Raw genomic sequence first — 23992 nt, 5'->3', positions numbered from 1 at the left:
AAAAAAAAAATCAGACTAAAGAGTTAAGTAGGGAGCAAATTATAAAGAACCTTGTATACCTTTTAAAGAGATTGGAATTTGTCTTGTGGACACTAGGGAAAGAAAGGATTTTTAGTCTAATTAACCAGATGTACATTTTGGAAAAATCACTAGTATGAAAAATTAAGAAAATACTTTCAGCAGTTAGAAAATGAATAAAATGGTAAGGCTGAAGATAAGGAAATCAGAAGATAAGGAAATCAGAAGATACAATGCTAAATATCTGAATTAATGCTCCTGGAATGGAGAATGAAAGAGCCAAGAAGTATCTAGAGGGACAGATTTGGTAACCAACTAGATGTGGGAATGTTAAAGGTTTCCAAGTTCTCTGCCTTCAGGACCAAGTAGATGATGATGTCATTAACTGAGTAAGAAAGGTAAAAAATAGCAGGGTTCTTGTTTACTTGCCTTGGAGAGACAACATAAAGAGATGATCAATTTAGCTTTACATGTGTTAAATTTGAATTGCCTGAGACAAACAAGTGAAAACTAGATCTAAAGTTAAGAAATTAAACTAATCTACGTTTAGGAATCATCAGCCTATAGACAGATTAATAGTTTAAAACTGAGAGCATGAATGAGATACAACGGATTTGTATTAAAAAAATAAAAAGGCAGAAACAAAACCCTATGGAAAAAAATCTAAGGAATAGCAGGGGGGGGAAAGGTAAACAACAACAACAAAAAACAGAAAAGTAGCTGGAGAACTAAGAGACTGTGGTATCAAATAAATTAAAAGATATGATTGAGACCAACAGTGTTAAATGTTAACAGAAAAGCAAAACAAAGACTAAGAAATCAGTGGATTGGCAATTAGGGGGTCACCTATAATCATATTAGGAATAGTTTCAAGAGTAAAGAAGCCAAAGTTAGACTGTAATAGAATAAGAAATAAAGTGATGGTCAGAAAATGGAGAAACAGTCTTAAGAATCTTGGTTTGAATAAATAAGATAGAAACAGAACAGAATCGAGGGAGGATATAATTTATTTTTAAGAAAATGGGACTTTATAAATCAAAAAGAATCATTAAAAAGAGGTTAAAAAAACACTGTAGAGTAGAATAATAAAAGTTAATCCAACTCTTGAGAAAGTAGGAGGGAATGGGATTCAAAGCACAAGTATCTTGGCCAGGAGGAATGATAGCTCCCTTCTAAGATGGAGGAAGAATATAGAAATTTATAACAGGGAGGTTAAGAACACAGAGCTGAAAAGTTCCTGCCTAATATATATTTTCCCCCCATAAAGTAAAAGGCAGATCACCTGGTGAGAAAATATTTTGCATACTAGAATTTGTCTATCATTTTTATGAAAATTCTAATCAATTTTTCCCCTGAAAACATTCAGAGGACATCATAACACTAATTCTTAGCCTGCCCTCCACTCTTTCCACATACTTGCAATAACATTATATCTCAATAATTAAAAACTAAACTAAGGCACACAACACTCTAAAAAAGAAGGTGAAGCCTAAAACTAGGGGTTCCTGGTACATAACGCTTAACGCATGAAATTAACAATTGTAATACATCATTGGTAGTCCAATAATCTGATTCTACAAGAAAAGAAGTGTTAGAAGACATAGCATCACCCAACACCTCACCAAAACATTTTATCAATGTCAAGCCTTGGGAATTGTAAGTAATGTACATATCAGAGAACTTCAGAATCAAAAAGAAGAGAAAAACTGGAAAACATAAGATATTAGCATTCATAATACATAGTGAAAAACAAAACTGAAGTATCCATTAACCTGAAACTAATATAATGTTGTGTCAACTATAACTGAAAAATAAAAAATTATTAAAAAAAAAGTGAAATAAATAAAGTGAAGTTATCAACAACTGGGGTGGACCAGCTACAACAACAGTATCTAAAGTTTCCTAAGGATGTCCTGATGTCCCTCTAAAACCATGTGCACATATCCAAAACATGTGAAAGACACAAAATAGAATGGAAAACAGACAGCATAACACTCTAATGTAACATTCTAATTCAAACTCTGTAACACTTAAATATGAGATAAAATTATCTGATCCTCTAACAGTAGAGAGGGATCAAAGTACATAAACTCTTTGAGTACTCATACTTTGAGACAAAAGAAATCTATTCCAGTCAAATTCCTTATTTACAAATATTTTTTTAAATGAAGGCTTCCAAGGCCGAGTAATTTTGCCAATGGGCTATGTCTCAGTTCTTCAACTTTCAAAACAGTATTGTTAGAATCGCCAAGTCACTAAATTTTTTTTTAGACATCAGTTTCAAAATTCTGGCAGCTTCCATCATAGAGGGACTTAAGTTATAGAATATAAATAAAAGGAAATATCTTAAAATCACCACACTGGCTTGCAATGTGAAGAGACATGAAATTAGAATTTGTCCCTCCTACCCTGACCCCTCCCCCACCACACACATTTATACATATTTCCAACATAAAGAGAAAAAGCAAGCAAACTTTACCATCTTGAGTAGCTAAGTATGTATACATAGATTACTAAGCAACTAGAGGAAATGACTTTCCAAAGGCCTTAACTATACAGGGAGATTTACAAAGTGTTGTGGGTATTTAAGTTGTTTTCTGAATCATAACGAACAAAAGCAAGTCTATTTATCTATCTCAAGACTCAATTACAAGTTTAGTAGCCAGAGAATGCAAAAAGAGTTGTGTATAATAAAATAAATGGAGTCACGTAGGAAAGCTGGCATTATACATACTAATACTCTCTCTCCTTCCTTCATCCTCTTTTATAATTGCCTCCTTCTTCTGATGCTCCTGAGCGATCTGGCCAGAATTCTCTTTGTCACTTGAAGGAGAATCACAGGCACCATCAGATTTCTTCTCAGTGGCCTCTTCATCCACTTTCTCCAAAGGATGAATCTTCACAATCCTCACCTTGAGCATTTTTTCCTTCCCAACCTATAAAGGAGACAGGAGAGAGAATCAGAGATAATAAAAGAACTAGAAATCTAAAGATAATACTTACAATATATTATTCAATATACATTCCACCTTACCTGACAAAAATTCACTTAAACTCGAAAGTAGCCAAGTATAGCGATTTTTCCAATTTTATTTCCCAGACTTCTAGGTTAAAATGTGACATCTTAAAAGAATAAAATGACCACAATCTAGTTCATAATTCATGTACCAATGTACTAAGCCCAATGGGCAATCACTGCACAAACTTCAGAGCTGTGTGATTACAGTTCAAGAATTTCTACTTTATAAAATACCAATGATACATAGAGATATCCAATTATTCCAGCGCCACCTACTGAAAAGACTATCTTTACTTCACTTAATTATCTTTCCACCTCTACCAAAAAACAGTAGTGTGCGTGTATGTGTATATGTATGTACGTAAATATGTAGGTCTATTTCTGGATGCTATTCCATTCCACTGATCTATTTGTCTACCTTTACACCAATTTCACACCATCTTAATACTTTAAAATTTAAAAGCGCTAAATCAGATAGTATTAGGTCTCTAACTCTGTTGTTCTGCAAAGTTGTTTTGTATAGATTCTTTGCATTTCCAAATAAATTTTATAATCAGCTTGGCAACTGCTACAAAAAAGTTGCTGAGATTTTATTGCAATTGCACTGAATACGAGAACTGACATGTTAATATTAATTTTTCTTACTCATGAACAAGTGCTCTCTCTCCATTATTTACAGTCTTCTTTAATTTCTCTTAGCAATGGTTTATAATTTTTAGGTAGAAGTCATGTATGTCTTTTGTCAGAGTTACTCCCAGAGTAGTTCATATTTTTTAATGTTATTGAAATAGTATTGCTTTTTTAAAATTTCAATTTCCAACTGTGTTACTAACATGTAGAGATACAAATTGGTTTTTGTATATTTATCTTGTATCTTGCTACTTTGCTAAACTCATTTATTAGTTCTGGCAGCTTTTATGATTCCATAAGAATTGCTAGACAGACAATCATGTCTAGAATAAAGATAATTTTACTTCTTGTTTTCCAATTTGGATGACTTTTCTTTTTCTTAACATACTACACTAGCTAGAAACTCCAATACAGGGTTAAATAGAGTGAAAGAGAAGACATTTAATCTTTTACCATTAGGTATGATGTTAGCTGCAAGTTATTCTGTAAATATCCTCTATAATAAGGTTGAATGAGTTTCCTTCTATTGGCAGTTTGCTGAGAATTATTAGGAATTGATATTGGATTTTCTCAAATGCTTTTTGTGTAAACTGAGATGATCATGTGGTTTTTATTTATCAATAAGAATTACAAATTTAAAACCACCTCGTATTCCTAGGATAAACCCTATTAGCTCATAATGTATTAACCTTTTTAATATAGTGTTGCATTTCATTTGCTAAAATTCTGATTAGAATGTCTACGTCTACGTTCATAAAGGTGTTCTCGGAACACAGATGTTTTTTTCTTACTATGTAGTTTTTTCTTGTAACGTGTTTATGTGGTTTTGGTGTCAGTGTAATGCTGACCTCATAAAATGAATCACAAAGAATTCTGTCCTCTTCTATTTTCTGGAAGAGTTTGTATAGAACTGGTATTATTTCTTCCTTAAATATTTGGTAGCATTCACCAGTGGAGGATTAACTAGACCTACAAATTGGCACCTGACATGAGGTTTTTTATCTCCTTGCCTGGGGTAGTGGTCATATATTTAAGCCATTTGGACAAGGAATCTTTCAAGGCCAATTATTCAGCTGTTCCCTGTTGACTGAACTAGCTATTAGTTGCCAAGGGCAGACTAGCCAGGTTGATGGGTTTGTAAGAAAAATGTGTTTACATCTGTGTACATTTCTCAATTTGTTTATCTCTGTATTTTCCTCATGTCTGTGTATGTCTGTTTTCTTTTTTCTCTTTGCCTCTTGTGTTTATTTGGTGGGCTCGTGAATATTGAGTGTGTCTGTGTCCATTTGTATATGTCTACATGTGTGAGATTGTCTATCTATGATCACATCAACCTTGTGAAAATAAAACCCTTATCCAAAATAGGAAAATAGTAACCCTCCCTACTTCCTTTTTAAGCAACTCACTTGTTTTGCATCTTCCTTTTTTAAAATTCCCATTCCCCTACCCCCTCTCTTTTGACAACCATCAGCTTGTTCTCTTTATCTATGGGTCTGTTTTTTCTTTTTTTTGTTTTTAGAGTCCACATATAAGTGAGATCACACGGTATTTGTCTTTCTCTGTCTCATTTATTTCACTTAACATAATACTCTCTATGTCCTTCTATGGTATTTGCAAATGGCAAGATTTCATTTTTAATTGCTGAATAATATTCATTCCATTGTATATATTTACCATATCATCTTTATCCATTCATCTATTGATGGACATGTAAATTGCTTCCATTCGTCATCTACTAATAGATGTATAGGTTGCTTCCATATCTTGGCTATTTCTAGTAATACAGCAATGAACATAGGGGTGCATATATCTTTATGAATTATTTTGTTTTCTTTGGATAAATACCCAGAAATGTAATTGCTAGATTGTATGGCAGCTCTATTTTTAATTTTTGAGGAATCTCCATACTGTTTTCCATAGTGGCTACACTAATTTATAATCCCACCAACGGTGTATGAGGGTTCACTTTTCTCCACATCATCACCAATACTTATTTGTTGATTCACTGATGATACCCGTTTTGACAGGCATGAGGTAATATCTTATTGTGGTTTTAATTTGCATTTCCCTGATGATTCGTGATATTGAGCATCTCTTCATGTCTGTTGGCCATCTGCATGTCCTTTTGGGAGAAATGTCTGTTTAGTCCTCTGCTCATTTTTTAATTGGACTGCTTGGGCTTTGATGTTAAGTTGTATATTTTGTATATACAAAATATATCTTTGTATATTTTGAATATTAACCCTTTTATCAATGTATCATTTGCAAATACCTTCTCCCATTCAATAGACTGTCTTTTCATTTTGTTGTTTCCTTTGCTGTGCAAAAACTTTAGTTTGATGTAGTCCTATTTTGTTTGTTTCCCTTGTTCGAGGAGATATATCCAAAAAGATATTGCTAAGAATGAGGTCAAAAAAGTTTACTGCCTTTGTTATCTTCCAAGAGTTTTACTATTTCAGGTCTAACATTTAAGTCTTTAGTCCACTTTGAGTTTACTTTTGTATATGGTAAAAAATGGTCCAATTTCATTTTTTTGCATGTATCTGTCGAGTTTTGCCAATACCATTTATTGAACAGACTGTCTTTATACAACTGTAGATCTTTGCCTCTTCTGTTACTGTAGATTAACTGACCATATAAGTGAGGATTTTTCTGGGCTCTCTATCCTATTCCATTGATCTATGCATCTGTTTTTCTGCCAGTACCACACTACTTTAATTATTATAGCTTTGTAGTATACTTTGCTATCAGGGAGCATGAGTCCCACTTTGTTCTCTCTTAAGATTTCTTTGGCTATCAGGGGTCTTTTGCATTTTAGGATTAGTTTTTCTCATTGAGAAGAATGTCACTGACATTTTAATAGGGATTGCATTGAATAGGTATATATATAACTTTAGGTAGTAAGAACATTTTAACAATATTAATACTTCCAATCCATGAGACAGGATATCCTTTCATTTAGCTACATCCTGTTTAATTTTTTTCCTCAATATCTTACCATTTTCAGTGTGCAGGTTTTTCACCTTTTTGATTAAATTTATTCCTAGGTATTTTATACATTATGATGTAATTGTAAATGGGATTGCTTTTCAATTTTTTCTGAATGATCATTATTGGTGTATAAAAACATGGATTTTCTGTATATTGATTCTGTATCCTGCAACTTCACTGAAATCATTTACAAGTTCTAATAGTTTTCTGGTGGCCTTTAGGGAGTTTTCCATATATAGTATCATTTCATCTGCAAATAATAAGAGTTTTACCGCTTCCTTTCCAATTTAGATGCTTTTTATCTTTTTCTCTTGTCTGACTGCTGTGGCTAGAACTTCCACTACTATGTTGAACAGAAATCATGATAGCAGGTATCCTTGTCTTGTTCCTTATCTTTGGGAAAAGATTTCCAGCTTTTCACCATTGATAGTAACTGTAGGTTTGTCATATATGGCCTTTATTATGTTGAAATATGTTCCTTCTAAACCTGTTTTGAGTTTTTATCATAAAAGGATGCTGATTTTGTCAAATGCTTTTTCTGCACATATTGAGATCATATGGTTTTTATACTTTACTGTGTTAATGTGATATATCACATTGATTGATTTATGGATGGTGGACCACCCTTGCACCCCTGGGATGAATTTCATTTGGTCACGGTGTAAAGTCTCTTTAACGCATTGCTGAATCCGGTTTGCTGACACTTTGTTGAGAATTTTTACATCTATGTTCATCAAGGATACTGGCCTGTAATTTCTCTTTTTTGTAATGTCTTTATCTGGTTTTGGTATCAGGGTAATGCTGACTTCATAAAATGAGTTTGGAAGTGTTCCTTCCATTTTATTTTTTGAAATAACTTTAAAAATAAGTGATTTTATTTAGACTAAAGTTTGAAAAGTACCGGCTACTGTTATTTAGGTCTTCCATCGCATACAGCTGAAATCACTCATAACTCATATGAGTTAACAATGTAAACAACCTATTTAAATATTTGAGCCTGTTTCCTATCTCAACGTTTCTGTGCAGATTCTGCAAGACATTATATTATGTAGAATGATTAGCCCAGTATCCAGTAAATACAGGTATTTAACGAATTTGAGTTCCCTTCCTCCACATTCTTACTTTAAGCTTTCAAAGGATTATACAGAGATTGCTTTAGTGTTATTAAGTAAGCTTTAGTGTTATCACTTTAGTAAGTTATCCTTGAGCTATCTGAGCTAGAAAATTAAATAACAAATTTAAGTTGGAAAAGAAAAAAGTTAACTCATTCACTATTGTAGTGAAATGAGATTGCTTGCATGTTGGTACCACAGATTTCCGAAAGTCTTTTAAACACAGTATAAAAGAAATTACAAAAAAAATAATAAAAGCCAAGATAGCATAAAAAGGGATAACACAAAGAAAACAAGAGTACAATGGTACACAGTGTAACGATTATAAAATTAAACATTTCTAATAATATGGTTCTAAAATGTGGTTCTTACATTTGATATGAAGTAAAGCAAACTTCATGTTAATACAATTTTATAAACACAAAAATGCATTTTATAATCTGTACTAGACACTTCACTCGTGACATATGGTTAGTGAGTCAAATCACATTTAAAAAAATAAAAAGAAGACGCTTACCTCAAAGTCACACTCTTCTCCCACAGCATATTTGGTCATGATCTCCAACCAAGCAGTATCTACTAACTTTTCTAAAGAGGCTGTGTTATGGTGAACCATTTCCAGAACAAGTTTCTCATACCAGGCAGGAAACTCTTCCTTCAAACTAAACAAGTATGTTATTAATTGCCAAGAAAATGCAGAAAAACCTATCCAGATCTTTAATTCAGGTCAATTCAAACATTTCTTTAGCAAATATATGCAAGACATTGGGGAATAAAGATTAAAAACCACGTGGTACACAGGAAAAAGAAAGAACTTTTAAGTAGCTATGTCAGACTGACCTATCCAGGTTAATTTTCTCATCTATAAAATGAAAAAAATAGGCATATCATTAATAAGGTTGATTATTTTCCCAAGTTTGTTTTTACAGTAGATTCCCTTTTTAGGTGTGAATTATTTTTTCCATAGCCTTTTCCTAGTTTTTGGTTAGGACACCGTAATAATTATATGTTATTTCTCAATCAATAATATGCTTTAATATATATTCATTCAGTTCTCATAATACCTTATGAGGTACCTAGAATTTTCATTTTATGGATAAGGAAAATACATCAAGAAGAGTTAACATGTTGGAACCATGACTTGAACTCCAAAGCCCTTGCAAAGTAAAACTATGATGTACCACTTTTCACTTATTAAACTAGCAAAAAAGAATTTCAATCATATACAATATGGGCAAGTGAATAGTGCAAAATAACACTCATACACTGCTGTTAGCCTATGTTTCAACTCTTGGAAAGCAGTTTGACAACAATTATCAAAAACTGTCATACATGCACAAAGATTTTCACTGCTGGATTCTTGATGGTAGCAGAAAACAGGAACCAACCTAAATGATTAGTTGTTAGATATTCATTTCTGACCAGAGTATAACATTTGTGTTGTGGGCGAAGGGGAGCATCGGGCATAAGAATTCACGTAAATGCAAGTATTAGGCTCATTGTTGTATTACAATATTTTCAATCGCTTTCTGTACTGTTTATAACTACAAATGTTCCACTAATTGACTGCTAGACTGAAAATCTCTTATCATACTCCTTACAATTAACCCACTGAGTTATCTATTCGCTAATCACAATCCATAAGCTTCTCATTTCCCTGCCTTTGTTAAGGCTGTTACCTTTGTTCTCTCTCCACTGTCCTCCCTTATAGCTTGATCATCCTTCCGAGATGTCCTCAGACTTCCTCAATTTCATAAGGCCTTTCTTGGCCCCTATTAACTCACTCTCTTCTCATTAAACCTTACAGTCACTCAGCTTAAATTTCATTGTTATTTCTGAGTGAGACTGGACAATGATGTTCAGATTCTTTTATTAACTCTGTATTATTTATATTCTTAAAACAGAAAAAGATTTCTACTTCGAATAAAAATTGTAAAACTTGTCTTTTTCAGTAATTCCTCCCATTGCCCCCTATATTTTGTTAGCTATCAAATCACATAAAACATTCCCCAAGTGTGTTCTTCAGAACTTCACTTTGATGTAATCAATTCTGAGGTCAATTCAATTTGAAACACACAAGATTAAACCAAGCTTAAGTTCCTTTCCTACAGGTCTTCTGAAAATCTTTAATATGTTAATGTGTTATGGCTTTTCAAAAACAAAGTATGTGGTGGTTTTCCAAAGTTATAGCCAAAACCCTCTTTTCAGGAAGAATTAAGAGAATCCATCTCATTCTTTCTATTCTCAATAATGCAATGACTCACTACCTAAACACTATGCTAGCTAGCCTACAGACTTCACACCTGCCTCTTCTCTAACTCATCCTACACACTGCTTCCAGATTAAACTTCTCAAAGCCCAAATTCGATCATCACTGTACCATATGTATCTTTTCTGTTCGAAAATTATTGCCGTCTTCACACTGTTCACTGAATACAAATGTCTCATCTTGTCTTCAAACATCACCGTCTTCATGAACTTTTCTCTAACAACTCCAGGTTAGTTTCTTTTATTCCCAAAAACACACCCAGAGAAAGTAGCACTATCTCTATTTGCAAAGAGCAAACAGTATGTGCTTATATATAGTGCAGAGGACTGTGCTTAGGTACAGTAACCAATTCAAGAATAAGTAAAATATGAGGCTGGCCCTCAAGAAGTTTACAGGGTAATACAGGAGGCGGCAACAGCCCATGGGCCAAATCTAGCCTGCTATCGGTTTTTGTAAATAAAATTTTATTAGAAGCAGTCACTTGTTTATATATTATCTATGGCTGTTTTTACTGTACAACCTGAATTAAAAGTTGAGACAAAGACCATGAAGCCCATAAACCCTAAAATATTTAGTAAATGGCACTTTACAAAAAAGGTTGGCCAACCCCTGGCCTAGTACACTAAATAAGCGATATACATAAATACACTAATCAAAAACGGAATGATGTAAGTCAGTGGTCCCCAACCTTTTTGGCACCAGGGACTGGTGCTCCCATGAGAATCTAATGCCTGATGATCTGAGGTGAAGCTGAGGCGGTGATGCTAGCGCTGGGGAACGGCTGCAAATACAAATGAAGTTTCGCTAGCTCAATCGCTGCTCATCTCCTGCTGTGAGGCCAGGTTCCTAACAGGCCACTGACCCAGCATTGGTTCTTGGCCCGGGGTTTGGGGACCCCTGATATAAGTGACTCAAGCAAAGGAGAAACAGGTGCCAGCCAGGTTAACAGATTTTAGTAATTATCAGTCAATGATGGAGCCATGACTAGAAACCAGGTCTCAACTGAACCCAGTACTCTATTATACCAACAAAAGAGCAGAATAGTATTAGATTACTAAACTGTATGCTCTCTGCTTGTCTGATATCAAGAGAAACCAATAAGAAGTCCATAGAAGAAGCTTCTATTCCAAATTACCAAGAGTGGTTTTATCATCTCTAGTTTTTGTTATCTTTTACATGTGCCAAGTGCCCAAATTCTGAGTGTTTTCTTTGAGAAAAGACCCAGATAAGTAGGCACTTTGAATACAGACAGGATTTTTATTTTAAGACATCTCATTCAACCAGCCCACTTAAATGGTCTTCAAATTGTGTATTTATTTTTGATAGCTGCTGTAAATATTGTCTTAAACTTCAAATAATCACAAAATAAAACTTTCTGCTCATCTGCTGCCTCCAAATTACTTCTAGATCATATTTACTTCCATTGCTTAGAACCAAATTTCCAGAATACTAATAAGGTAAAAGTACAGAGCAAGAACATTCAAGAGCCTGGTAAATATCTAAATATACACACAACTACATTTCCACACAATTTGTTACTAGCAAAATGCCACTAGGCAAAGGCACTCAGACACCATTATATAATATAATGTATTTCAACTGATGCCCCATAAATTTAAATACAAATATTGCTTTACAGTTACTATTCCCCCTTTCCTAATAATATGAAGATGGTGCTAGAAGAGCAATGCTTCTCTTACTTACAGTTCAGCAACTTCCTGTTCCTCCTCCCAGGCCTCCTTGTGTGTTAGCTGACTACTTCCGGTACTCTTACATGTCCAAATGCGCTCACTGTACCTTTCCAAGCGAGCTTCATATTCTCTGTTAGCAGTAGCTCAGGAAAACAATATTCAAGCAACAGAGATTTCTAATCCATATTCATAAAATACTTACCATATATAGAAAAAAACCTATAATATCCTTTCTATGATGTATAGCATGAGAAGATAAAATCAGTTTTTAATTGGCAAATCCAAAAAAGATGATTAAGACTAAACTTTGATTAGAATGGTTTGTCATGTTTTACAAATAAAATATTAATATTTTAGTATAAATGTGATTTCTTCAATTCACCCGAGTTACATTTCAAAAGACAGTACTAAAAATTCATAAGAAAAAATAAAGGCAAAATAAGACGTAAGTCTTAAGGAATAAGAATTTAAGGTATGTGGAATTGTTACACAACTCAGATGGTTAGCAAGTCTAAAACTCAGTTCCACAGTAAGATGAGATGACCAGTCCAGTCTCACATGCAGTTTGAAATAAACCTGATGTACCTGCTAATGATCCATTTACTAAAAGCCTTCCAGTCTACCTTAAAAACACCTGTTGATTCATTAGTGGGGTTTAAAAAAAATCCATAAAGTCCTAAAAATAATTTTGATATATTTATCCAGCCTTTACAATAATAATACATTCACAAGTTATTTACTAGCTGTTGTTCCTGAAAGAGGAGGAGGAAGAGAACATCATAAATTAGTGCCATATACATGGTAACTTTCCACAACATCCCAACTGGAATTCACTATCAGCCAGCCACATTCGAATTCAAATGACAAGTAACTAATTTACTTTTAGCATAGCAACAGATGCTATGCAATAAAATAAACTGACACCACAACTAGAGAATTAGCTGCCAATCTCTGTACTTTCCAAGTGATACTTTTTATACTGGTTGAAATAACAGTATTTAAACAGCTCCCCTCCATAATATTACTTCACAATAATTCATTTTTAACACATGGAGATTGTTGGTTTTCTAGGGTTATGATCAGTGAAAAACAGAACAGAGACGAAAATAGTTTTAGCCAACAGTAAAATCAACTTTCCTCACATCATTCTCTGGATCTAATAAAAACAATGCAATAAGTCTATTTTCTTCATCAAAGAAGGTGTTAAAATTTAAAAGATTAAACAAAATAGAGTTAACAGTAAAAACCAGGAGTCAGACTTCCATATAAAGCTATGTAAAACTAATTATTGATAATTTATAAAAATCTATATGGTCCCCCTTATCTGCAGTTTCGCCTTCCAGTTTGTCATCCAATCAAATGTGGTCCGAAAATATTAAATGGAAAATTGCAGAAATAATTTATTGTTTTAAATTGCACGCCATTCTTAGTGTAATGAAATTTCGTTCCATCCCGCTCCCTGAATCATCTCTTTGTCCAGAGTATCCAGTTGTATAAGATGCCCACCCTTTAGTCACTTAGTAGCCATCTGTTATCAGATTGACTGTCTGGTTGTTGAAGTGCTGTGTTCAAGTAACTTTTACTCTATTTAATAATGGCCCCAAAGTGCAAGAGAAGTGTTGCTAGCAATTCGAATATGCCAAAGAGAAGCCTTAAACTTTATCATAGATATGTATGTATAAGAAAAAACATATATAGAGTTCAGTAATATTTCAGTATTTCGGTACTATTTCAAGGCATCCACCCACTGAAGGTCTTAGAATGAATCCCCTGCGGATGGGGGGAGGGAAGGCTACTGTATAGAGAGAATAAGAACTAGTGTGGCTTCCATTATCCTAACTAACCAATCAACAAGATGGATTTGCCTCTAAATCCTATTTCAGATTTTAGATTACCAAAATAAGTTGCTCACTCTCAAATAACCACTCAGAGCAAATGCTAATTGAGGTTTTTATGTTCCAGCCACTGCGGCACATATAACTGCGGACAAAATGTCAAAGCAATTCTCCAAAGGTTGTGTAAGCTATAAATGATATTTTCAAATCCTAAACTATCTCATCAGGTATCTACTTTTTCATTAGTTCAGGAGCTACCTCTTCACCACAAAAATGATACTTCTTTATTCTCGTTAGCCTTGTAAGGATTGTTTCTTTCAATAAAGTACTTGATAGCCTCAAAGAAAGTAGCCCATGAAAAGTATGGAGGTTAAATAAGCACAACTATAACCCTAAGAGTTCTAAGTGAGATGACAAAGTGCCAAAACAAGATTTGCTTTTTATCCTATTTTCTCTCTTTGGACCAGTTTGTCGTTAAGTTAAAAATAACTCTAATCTGGTATGACTTGTTACTTTAAAGATATCAAATTATAAAAATCACGTAAGAGCTCAGTATTCCAACGGCCCAATAAGATCCTGTCCTGCAACCACAACTTTACTTGACTCTTTAAATGTGCTCTAGTCATGTTTTCCTAGGCAAGTCAAATAATTCTGGCCATATTCTAATAGCCCCTCCTCATTACACCAGCTAAAAGTTCTCAAATATTGATGCCATAAAGATTATGAACTAGTTAGGCTTTAGAAATGAGAATAAAGTAATACGACAAAAATATTAATCTTCAACAGACTGCTTGTAGGTTCAGTTCCTCCTTACAACCCCTCTTGACTTAGTGTTATCACCTTATTGTCAAATAATCACATCAAGAATTGATTCCAATAAATTTTTCCAACTAAGTTCTAGTGTCTTGCCTGTAGTACTACCCTAGAGTAATGTACCAGATTCAAAGACACATTACAATAAACACAATCATCAATAATATAACACCCACTCATTAAATGTGTGCATGATTCACAATGACCACTATTAAGTTTAATGAAGATGTACAATGATGTTTCGAGAACATACCAATACTCACAGCTTTAAGTCAATAAAACATCACATAAATTTGCTACAGAATACACATACAGTCAAAAGGCAAGCATTAGGAGAAAATTAAAGTATCAAATCCTATTAAAAACATAATTGCAAATATAAATTAAGAACTGGAAATAACTACTTCAAATGCAGCTGTTACCCAATCACATATTTGTTTCCGTCTACGAAATCCCTAATAGTCTAATAAAGAAATATGCCAACCTACCAACCACACAATACAACTGTTTAAAAACCATCCTTAAAGTGCTTACAATTGTAGAAATTCCCAAGTGAGCAATTTCACCCAATATATAACACAATTTAAGAACTCCTTTAAAAGGGTTCTAAATACTGGTATCGGAAATTTTTTAAATGAAGATTTTTATTAAATACATACCATTTTAGAAGTTTCAGTTTTCAACTGTAATCATTAAAGAGTAACTCCTAATACATATCATTATATTTCAATGATTTCAGTAAATATGAAAAAGCCTGTGCTGCCAGTTCAAAATTAGCTATCTACAGCCATTTTTGCCATGGTTCAGTACCCATCAGACTTAGAACCTGTCTGTTCTCTACTGCATGTTTCTTATGCTCCATTAGAACCAGACCTGAAAAATTAACACCTGATAATAGTGTGAGTAACCATCAACTGCTAAAACAAAATGACATCTGAATAACATTTTAAAAGGATATGGCAAATTCCCACGAGTAATTTTTTACTCCACTAATGTTTGGAATGTTATTTAAAAAAAAAAAAAAGTAGGGCATCTTTAGAATAATGCTACATTTAGTAGAACTAGTATACTTCTCCAGAGCAATCCAAAAACCCTAACAGGACAAGGAAAAGAACCAATTACCACTCCCACCCCTCTCTTAAATACATCTTTATCTTATATCACAAACTGACACAAAAGTGGACTAGCATCAAAAGGAAGGAGGATCATTCCACCGTTCTTTTGATTTACTTACAGGGATGAGGTAGGAAAATTCTGAGGCACAGAATTCTAAGCCTGACTCCCATCATTTACAGTATGTGTGACCTTTAACAAGTCAACCTCAATTCTCTGGGCCCACCTGACAAATCAGACAGGAGAATCTGACCATCTAGATCAATTCAGCTCTGAGATGCTATAATCATATTTTAAGAGCCTTCTTACAGCACGGACTCACTTCCCAGGTCTCTTTGTATGTAAACATCCAACATTCACAAACTGCACTCAAACAAGAATGAGATTATTCTATAAAGTATTACATTAAAAGGAGAATCAAAGAGAAATTAAATGATATCGCTCACATGGGCACTTTCTTCTCTATACAGAAGTTAACAGAAACCACAAGAAATCAAGTCCTTCCAAAGGGAAAGGGCTAAAATTATGCATTAAGTAAAACTGAGTAATACATTAGCCTTCACTCTTGAAGTTTTCAGTACATTAAAGAAAGCTTGATTCAGAAACCATTTTTACGCTTAAGCTTCGAAAAGGACTCAACTGGCATCGATAAAAAAAAGTAAATAAAAGTCGTACAACTTTTAACCGAAAGACTAATAACCTTATGCAAGAAACAATGATTAGAAGAGAGGATGCTGCGTATTTAAAACATTAGCCTAGTGCTTCTAAAATACAACATAAAAATCTTAAGTCTATCATGGTACCTATTTATTATTTTACTTACAATCAAAAACCAACCTCCTTCTAAATCGTCAAAACTTCAAACCTGAGCATGCCCAGGGAAGAAGGGCAGCAGCTCCTACAAGGTAACTGTTTTCCTTCCCTTTCCTCTAAGTCTGGAAATTTATTCTTGGTTTTGTGCCTCACAATCCTGTCAGTTCATCACCAGCCTAAAGTCCACTCGGCAAGAGAAAAAACACAAATGCCCCCGCAGAGATCGGGGTACGACGCAGTCGAGACTTGTACAAGCCGATCACGAGGCCGCGCGGATACGATTTCAAAAACTTACGTTGAAGGTTTAATTTTAAAAGAAAAAAGCAAAGAAGATCCTGCTCCCCGTGGTTCTTAGGGCCTAAAGCCAACCCCGGGGGGGGGGGGGGGGGGGGGGGGGGGGGGGGGGGGGGGCGGTGTGGCGGGGGGGGGGGGGAGGGGGTCTCTTCTCAACAGCGAGGCCTGGGAACAAAGTGCGGAGCCGGGGAAAAGGATGGAGAGCGAGGGGCTCCGTAGCGCCCTGAGAGGGGCAGGCCTGCACCCCCGCCCGCTTGCCCCCCAGAACCGCGGGCTCGGGCTCAGAGTTCAGGCCCGCCGTCGCCGAGCACGCTGACATCTGCCACTGGCGCAGGGCAGCAAGGCCCACCGGCCCAGCGACCCCCAACCCACTATGCCCCACCCCGCGGGCGGCCAGGCTGGCGCCCCTAGAAAAGGATACTCCCGAGTGCGGAAGGCCTCCTGAGTGTGCGCGATGGTGAAGAGCGGCTCCTCGCCGGGAAGCGGCTTCACCAACGGGAAGGGCTTGCGGCCCAGGAGCGGCGCCATCGCGGTGGCGGCGGCTGCAAAGAAGGCGGCGGCAGCTGCTCGGCGAGCCCACGGCGCAACACTAGGCCCCGCGGCCCGGAGCGAGCGCCTGGCTCCCGGGGGTGGGATGGGGGAGGGGAGGGGTGAGAGGGCGGCGCGAAGTCGGCTCCCTCACTGCTGGCGCGGCCGCGCGAGGGCCATGGAACTGGACCTAAGGGCGCAGAACTCCCACGCACACCGCTGCTCCGCCTGGCAGCCTCCAGCCAACCTTCGCTACCAGTCCCCGCGTTCGGCAGTCACGACTCCTCAGCTGCACGGGAGGAAATTATTGAAAAATGGCGGGAGATTCCCCTCCACCCCCCCACCCGGCCAGCTCACACACTAACTTGCTCCCCTGTGGCGCCGGTGGCTAATGCTCCAATAGGCGGAGAGCTGGTCAGCGCTCACAGCCTATTGGCTCAAAGGAACTGCCGCTCTGCTCTTGGGTCCCGCCCCCTTCCCCGACCGCTTAGTTGGGTTGCAGCGCATCAGAGGGCAGTATGAAGAGGTGAAAGGTCACGTTATGTAAGCTGTGGTGACGGGCGTGCGGACTTCCAGAGGCGGAGTTGGTAGTGGGAAATAGCGGGGAACCGAAAAGCCGGGAATTCAAGGAGGTCAAGCCAGAGAAGCCCCTTAACATATACTGACACTGCGCCATCTGTCACTGACGGCGACACCGACATCCGGGCACCACTGTCCGTGTGGCGTGCCGGAGGGGGGAGGGGGAAAGCGCGGCCAGGGGCTTTGTCTTTCCACTTCTGCTCCGCCCCCTCCTTAAAGGCGCCGCGCTCGGCCACGCCCGGGTAGATCGGATGGGAGAAGGGGTTGGCGGGAAGTAACCCCAAGACCTTGCCCAGGCAAAGGCCCTACTGAAGGGCAACTTGAACTCCAGCCTGTTCACCCCAAAGTTAACTTCTGGACGAGAGTGTGGTTGAGATCTTGATATTAGTATGGTGCTTGTTTCTAGGAGCTGACTGGAAAAGATGAAATAGAAGCTTCTTGACAAAAATGTTAAAGGGCATCCATCTATTAAAGAGACTATTCCTTCAAATGGTCTTTACTAGCACCTACAATGTTAATAACCCTGTTAGGTGCTATAGGGGGAAAAAGACTGCCCTGAAAAAAATAAGACAACCAGTTCTATGAGACAAGTGCTGAACAAAGTGCACAGTAAATAGTGATAACTGCCTGGGTGAGGACATTTGAGCTGCTTCTCCAAGCTGACTGCACCCACATAGTCCAAAATCTGTTTGGGTATGCAATGCAATCAGAAACGCATTCATAGTAATTCTCTCCCTACAAAAGTGTTTCCCTCAGTTCAAAGATCTTCAGTGGCACAAGAACATACTTTCTCAGCTTGTTCAACAGGGCTGGACTGCTAGATGTCCCTGAATGCAGTATGCCCATACCAGACGTTTTCTTCTTTTCTTCTCACCTTGTGGTGAGAAGTATACCCTCAGTAAAACAAGTTTTCGGTCAGAGGCCACCCCTATGAATACTCCTCTGATTGCCTACCGGAGAAGGGAGCTTATCTTCCTTCAGGAGCCATTTTTTCTAACGATTAGGAGAAACCTCAGGAAATACGGCATTTGAGTTGATTGTAAAAAGATAAGTAGCACTTGACTAGGCACAAAAATGATAAATATAGGCAGAGGGAGCAGCAGGACAGACTTGGTAAATTCAGAACATGTGCCTAAAACAGGGGTTTTGAGGCAGAAAGTATCAAGAGACGGGAGTGGCAAAAGAAGTGATCACCCTGGGCACAGCATTTGATGGTTCAATTAAAGTGACCACTTTGAAGGAAACTGCAATAGTTTGTGGCAGTGATAGCAAGGGCCTCAAATGTAACACGATCAGTGGAGACAGGCGGACAGATTTGAGAGGCACAGACTAGGTGACGAATGGGAGAGACATTTGCATGACTAGATAGCTAATAGAATACAAAAGTAAAGACTCTAAAAACATTAAGAAACAAATTTTAGGAAAATATTTGGTATTTCAAAAAAAGCATCTAATGGCACATGAGAAGAGTCACCATAATTGTTTAAGCTTTTGGGGCCAATATGGGCTGGAATCCAGCTCTGGTATTGGTAGAGATCTAGAATGAGAGAATCAGCGATAGGCTCAGTTTTAGCCATGAGAACCTGAGGCACCCTGGAGAGCCATCCAGAACATAATTGGAATTCTGAATCCCGAGTGGAAGCTGGAGGTAAAGCTTTGAGTGCACAGCTTATCAACTGGAGCCCCAAAATAAGGAGGTGATAAGGGCCTCCCCAAGTAAAGAACAGTGCTTACCTTGGAGAGGCGGAATTACTGGGTTGTTTTGGGGTTTTTTTATGTTTTTCAATTCATTTTCTGTAGTACTAGTTTTACAATATAAAAAATAAACTTTAATGTGACTCGCTTGGTGGATGTCCTCCATTTCTATGGCTCAAATTTACAAACAATCTGATTAACATAAGATTTTAACATCTTGTCCTGAACATGGGGAAAAAAATGGGAACTAAAGTAACTATCAGTTTCCTGTTCTAATATTTTCATTGACTCCTGTTGCCAACAAAACCCTTATGAGTTTACTGTCCAGTCTTTGAATGCCTAACTCTCAGCAAGCCCCAAGTAGACCACTTCCTCCTAATTCCCAGAATTCACTGTTTATTCTCCACTGCTGTAAGTATATTTCTTTCTCCTCTATGCATCTGAATTACATACTTTTCTTCCTAATGCCTTCTCACGATTGTTCCAGCCCACATTTGCTTTCACTGAACTCTCAAGGTTTTTTAAATCGTAATCTTAGCAAAATTTGTTGTTCAATGTGTTTTCCCAACATTTGAATAAACAATAATAAAGGGCAGAGATTAAAATGTGTGCTTCTACCGCTCAAAGTCAACTGTGATTGCTTAAATGCAGGAATGACACAATAGAAGCATAGCACATTTCCCTCTGCAGGTCTCCCCTGGGTAGTTTTATGACATGAGCTCAGTCAGCAGTGCCTGTTTTTGTGGTCTGTGTCATATGGAGCTATGCCCTGCCACACACTCAGCCTTCACTGATGCAGACACAGACCGTTGCTTAGAAAGTTCCAGCTTCTGGCTAGTCTTTTCCTGCCTGTCCTGTTGGTTCCTCAAACTCAAAACATCCCAAACCCACAATTTATTATCTTCTTCCCTCTACCATCTGCTCCATCTGGGTGTTTGTTTGTTTTTTTTATTTCTATTAATGGCCTCACTTTCCTTACAACCTCACAGGTCCAGCCTTGACCTCCCTTGAGCTCCATAGCCATAGAATCAAACAGATCAGTAGTCCCCTCTTACGCCCAGGGAAACGTTCCAAGACCGCCAGTGGATGCCTGGAACTGTAGATAGCATCGAATCCTATATATGTGACAGGCAGAAAATTCTGAGGTCCTAAATTAAATTACAGCAAGCCTGGGGATGGAAGGAGACAACAGAGGTTAATCGGTTAACTGCAGGGGGCAAGACCAACAAAAGACTCCTTACATTCCTGAATGTATGTTGAAACTTTGGATTAACTTCTAGGTGGCTATTTCCTCCATTATCCCGAAAAGAATAGCTGAGTAGCTGACTACCAGGCAGTTGCACTTCTTGCTTATGCATGAACTGTAGACTGCTGCCCACAACCAATCCAAAGAGCAAACGCTTCTTCCTTACAGACTATGCACCTATCCCAGAACTAGTCCCATTTCACCTACCACCCCCTTTATCTATAACCAATGTAAATGCTTTTTAAAGCAATTTTTATCTTTATTTTCCAAATTGCATATAAGAGCTCAACAACTCCAGGAGGGTAGACATGTTGTCTTCAACTAGCCCTGCTGCTGGTGATTTAAACTTCATGCTCCAGGGCTTGGTTCTCTTTCTGGCTAGAATTTAGCTCAATAAACACCTTCTTTTAGAAAAGCTCTCTGTCGTGAAAGTTTGTTTAACGTATCCTACATTTTTTTCCTAAACATGCATGTTTTCACTTAAAGGAAGCACTTTATGGCTTCACTTTGGCATATCCAAATTGCCAGCATGACCACTCTAGCGCTTTGGGGCCATTGTTAAGTAAAATAAGGGTTACTGTGATTCTGCCAACAGTTGATCTGATAACAAAGATGGCTACAAAGTGACTAACAGACAGGCAACGTACATTGTGGAGACATTGGACAAAGGGATAATTTATGTCCTGAGCAGGACAAAGCAGGACGATGTGAGATTTCAAGACACTACTCCAAATAATGTGCAATTTAAAACTAATGAATTGTTTATTTCTAGAATTTTCCATCCAATATTTTCAGGCCACGGTTGCCATAGCGTAACTGAGACCATGGAAAGCAAAACCACAGATAATGGGGACTACTGTAACATCAATTCTACCTGCCTAAGATCTTGAACTACCTACCACCTTCCTGCCATCCCCACAGCATCCTACTTCAGGCATTTATTATTTCTGGCCAAAACTACTACTATGACTTCTTTTCTTTAAAATATTTTAAACATTAAAATTATTTACTTTTCATGGTAAGATGAACATAGTTCTAAAATGGAAACACATAAACAGTTTAAAAAAAAAAAAAAGTTCTACAAAAAGCAACCCATGGCACTCTCCTCATCCACTTCCTGCTTCCCTAGGCAGCCATTTTCAATTTGTTAAGCTGTTTCCTCTGGTATTTTACCTCCATACTTCTAAATAACCTATGTAATGCTGTCTTAGTTTTTCCGTTTTAATATTAGCTGCTGACTTAATGTAAAATGAGGACTTAGCCCTTGTCCTCTCCTAAAAACATATGTACAAGAATATTCTCAAAATAATTATATTGCAGTCAAATCAAAATTCAGTGTATAACTTACAATTATGGATTATTCACAGGTGATCCACATGGTGAACTGATTACATTTCCTCTCTTCGTTTCCCCTGGTTTGCTTCAGTCTATTATTATTTCATTTTCTGTGTACCTGTCACTGCTCACTCTGTCTCCAAACCGACAGAACTATAAGTCTCCTCTCAATATATACAAACATATCAGGTGGGCAAGGTCCTTCTAATATGTCCCCCTGCCTCCCTATTTCCTCTCCACCGTATCTTGCACACTATGTCACTCCTCTGTTCTTGGCTTCTAACAGTTGGTTCTCTAAGCAAACAGAGTAAAACCAAACTATCTGACCTGACCTTCAAGGCCCTGCACAATCTGCCCCCAATCTTTCTACATCCCTCCAACTCCTTACTCTTCAGCAGAACCAGGTTTATCTATTTTCTAAATACCATTTCCAACTAAAAGGATCCAGAGCTCCTTGGAAAAATGACTGGTGCTGGCAAAGTTCAAGTTGCAAGAGGAACATCTTATTGTGCCTGAAAGTAAAGAACTGCTCAAATAATGATGGGAACATGTCAAAAGGACACAGGAACCAGCATGAAGGGATCTAACTGGCTGAAACTAAGACAATTTGAACATTAAAAAAAAAAATGACAGTAATGGATTAATATAACACATATATTAATATAACTAATATAATACACATTGCATATAATGGTAATTTATGAGCTTTTAATACTACTCAGAAAAAGAGAAACAAGTGAAAGAGAAGGGAAATCTGTTATTTACAGAAAGTTGCCAGTGAATGAATATACAAAAAATGACAGGTTTACAAAAATCACCATTTTGCAACCTCCAATGAAGTAACTGATTCAGAAACAGATCATCAATGGATGCTAAAATCATGGGCAAAAGGTTGTTGGAGAACTGTCTAAAATTATCACTTTCTACAAAGCACTTATTTAAAAGCACACTACAGGTGGAAGTCTGGCAGATACCACCTTAGCCAAGTGATCAAACTCAGCATCACCAGTAATGGGACAAACTGACAATATGTGCCTCTTGATATAAGACAATGATAAGCACACATTGCCTCTGTAGTATTCTAACCAAAATCATCTAACCTGAAACCCTTGTAAGACAGACAAATCCTGATTGTGGGACATTCTACAAATAACTTCCTGGACTTTTCAAAAATATCACTGACATGAAAGATACCTATCTACCTACCTCCCAAAAAAGGTTCTAAAAGGAAACTAAAGAAGCATGAGAACTAAATGTTGTGTGTGGCCTTAGATTAAATGCAGGATCTGGGGGCATGGGAAACTACTATAAAGTGCATTATCCAGACAGTTTTGGAAATCCGAATGTTCATATTAAATATTATTCTATCATTGTTAAATTTCTTGAGTATGATAATGATACTCTGGTCATGTTGGGGAATGTCTTTATTCGTAGGAGATACAAGCTCAAGAATTTAGGTCTAAAGAGTAAAAATGAGAACAACCTATTTTCAAGCAATTCAGCAAAAAAAAAAAGATACAGCAAATGTGGCAAAAATGTTAATAATAATTGGTAAATATAGGTGAAGAAGGGCTTACATAGCTTATTAAACTATTCTTTCAACTTTCTGTAGTTTTGAAAATTCTCAAAATAAAGTTGGAAAAACGAACACCCAATTCCCAGGTTACTCCCTACACATACCCCATGCCTCATGGCCTCCACTTATTTGCTCATGCTAACCTGCCTGGAGTAGTCTTTCCTCACATCCAGACAAATTTCTCAAGGCTCAGCCTCAACTGCTACCTCTTTTATAAAACTTTTATGATCTCTCTCAAAGCCTCCAAGATTGTTATCTGAGCCCTAATAGTATATTACCTTCACCATCCCTACCCCTCCCACCCCCCCTCACCCTTGCCTAGACACCTATCTAGCATTTCTACCTTAGTAGACTATAAGCTCCTGAAAGGCAGAGGCCACATGTCCAGCAGTTGAACTTTAAAGAGAACCCAGGATGTATTGTTGACAAATATTT

At 37.2% G+C, this 23992-nt stretch overlaps 1 protein-coding gene across 1 annotated transcript in view; it reads right to left on the bottom strand.

The window, feature by feature from the left end:
- The window catches only part of BAZ1B (bromodomain adjacent to zinc finger domain 1B), a 63280-nt gene extending 46140 nt beyond the window's left edge, over nucleotides 1-17140 (bottom strand). The window contains exons 1-4 of the mRNA XM_011371677.2: nucleotides 17020-17140; nucleotides 11744-11860; nucleotides 8288-8432; nucleotides 2742-2954 (exon numbers count right to left, since the gene is read on the bottom strand). Coding sequence (XP_011369979.2) covers nucleotides 2742-2954; nucleotides 8288-8432; nucleotides 11744-11860; nucleotides 17020-17126 — 582 coding nt within the window. The 5' untranslated portion in view covers nucleotides 17127-17140. The remainder of the gene's footprint in view (nucleotides 1-2741; nucleotides 2955-8287; nucleotides 8433-11743; nucleotides 11861-17019) is intronic.
- Between the last annotated feature and the right edge of the window lie 6852 nt (nucleotides 17141-23992).

Source organism: Pteropus vampyrus, unplaced genomic scaffold, assembly GCF_000151845.1.
Source record: "Pteropus vampyrus isolate Shadow unplaced genomic scaffold, Pvam_2.0 Scaffold193, whole genome shotgun sequence".
Classification (NCBI taxonomy): Eukaryota; Metazoa; Chordata; class Mammalia; order Chiroptera; family Pteropodidae; genus Pteropus; species Pteropus vampyrus.
This window is presented reverse-complemented; position numbering and strand designations above follow the sequence as displayed.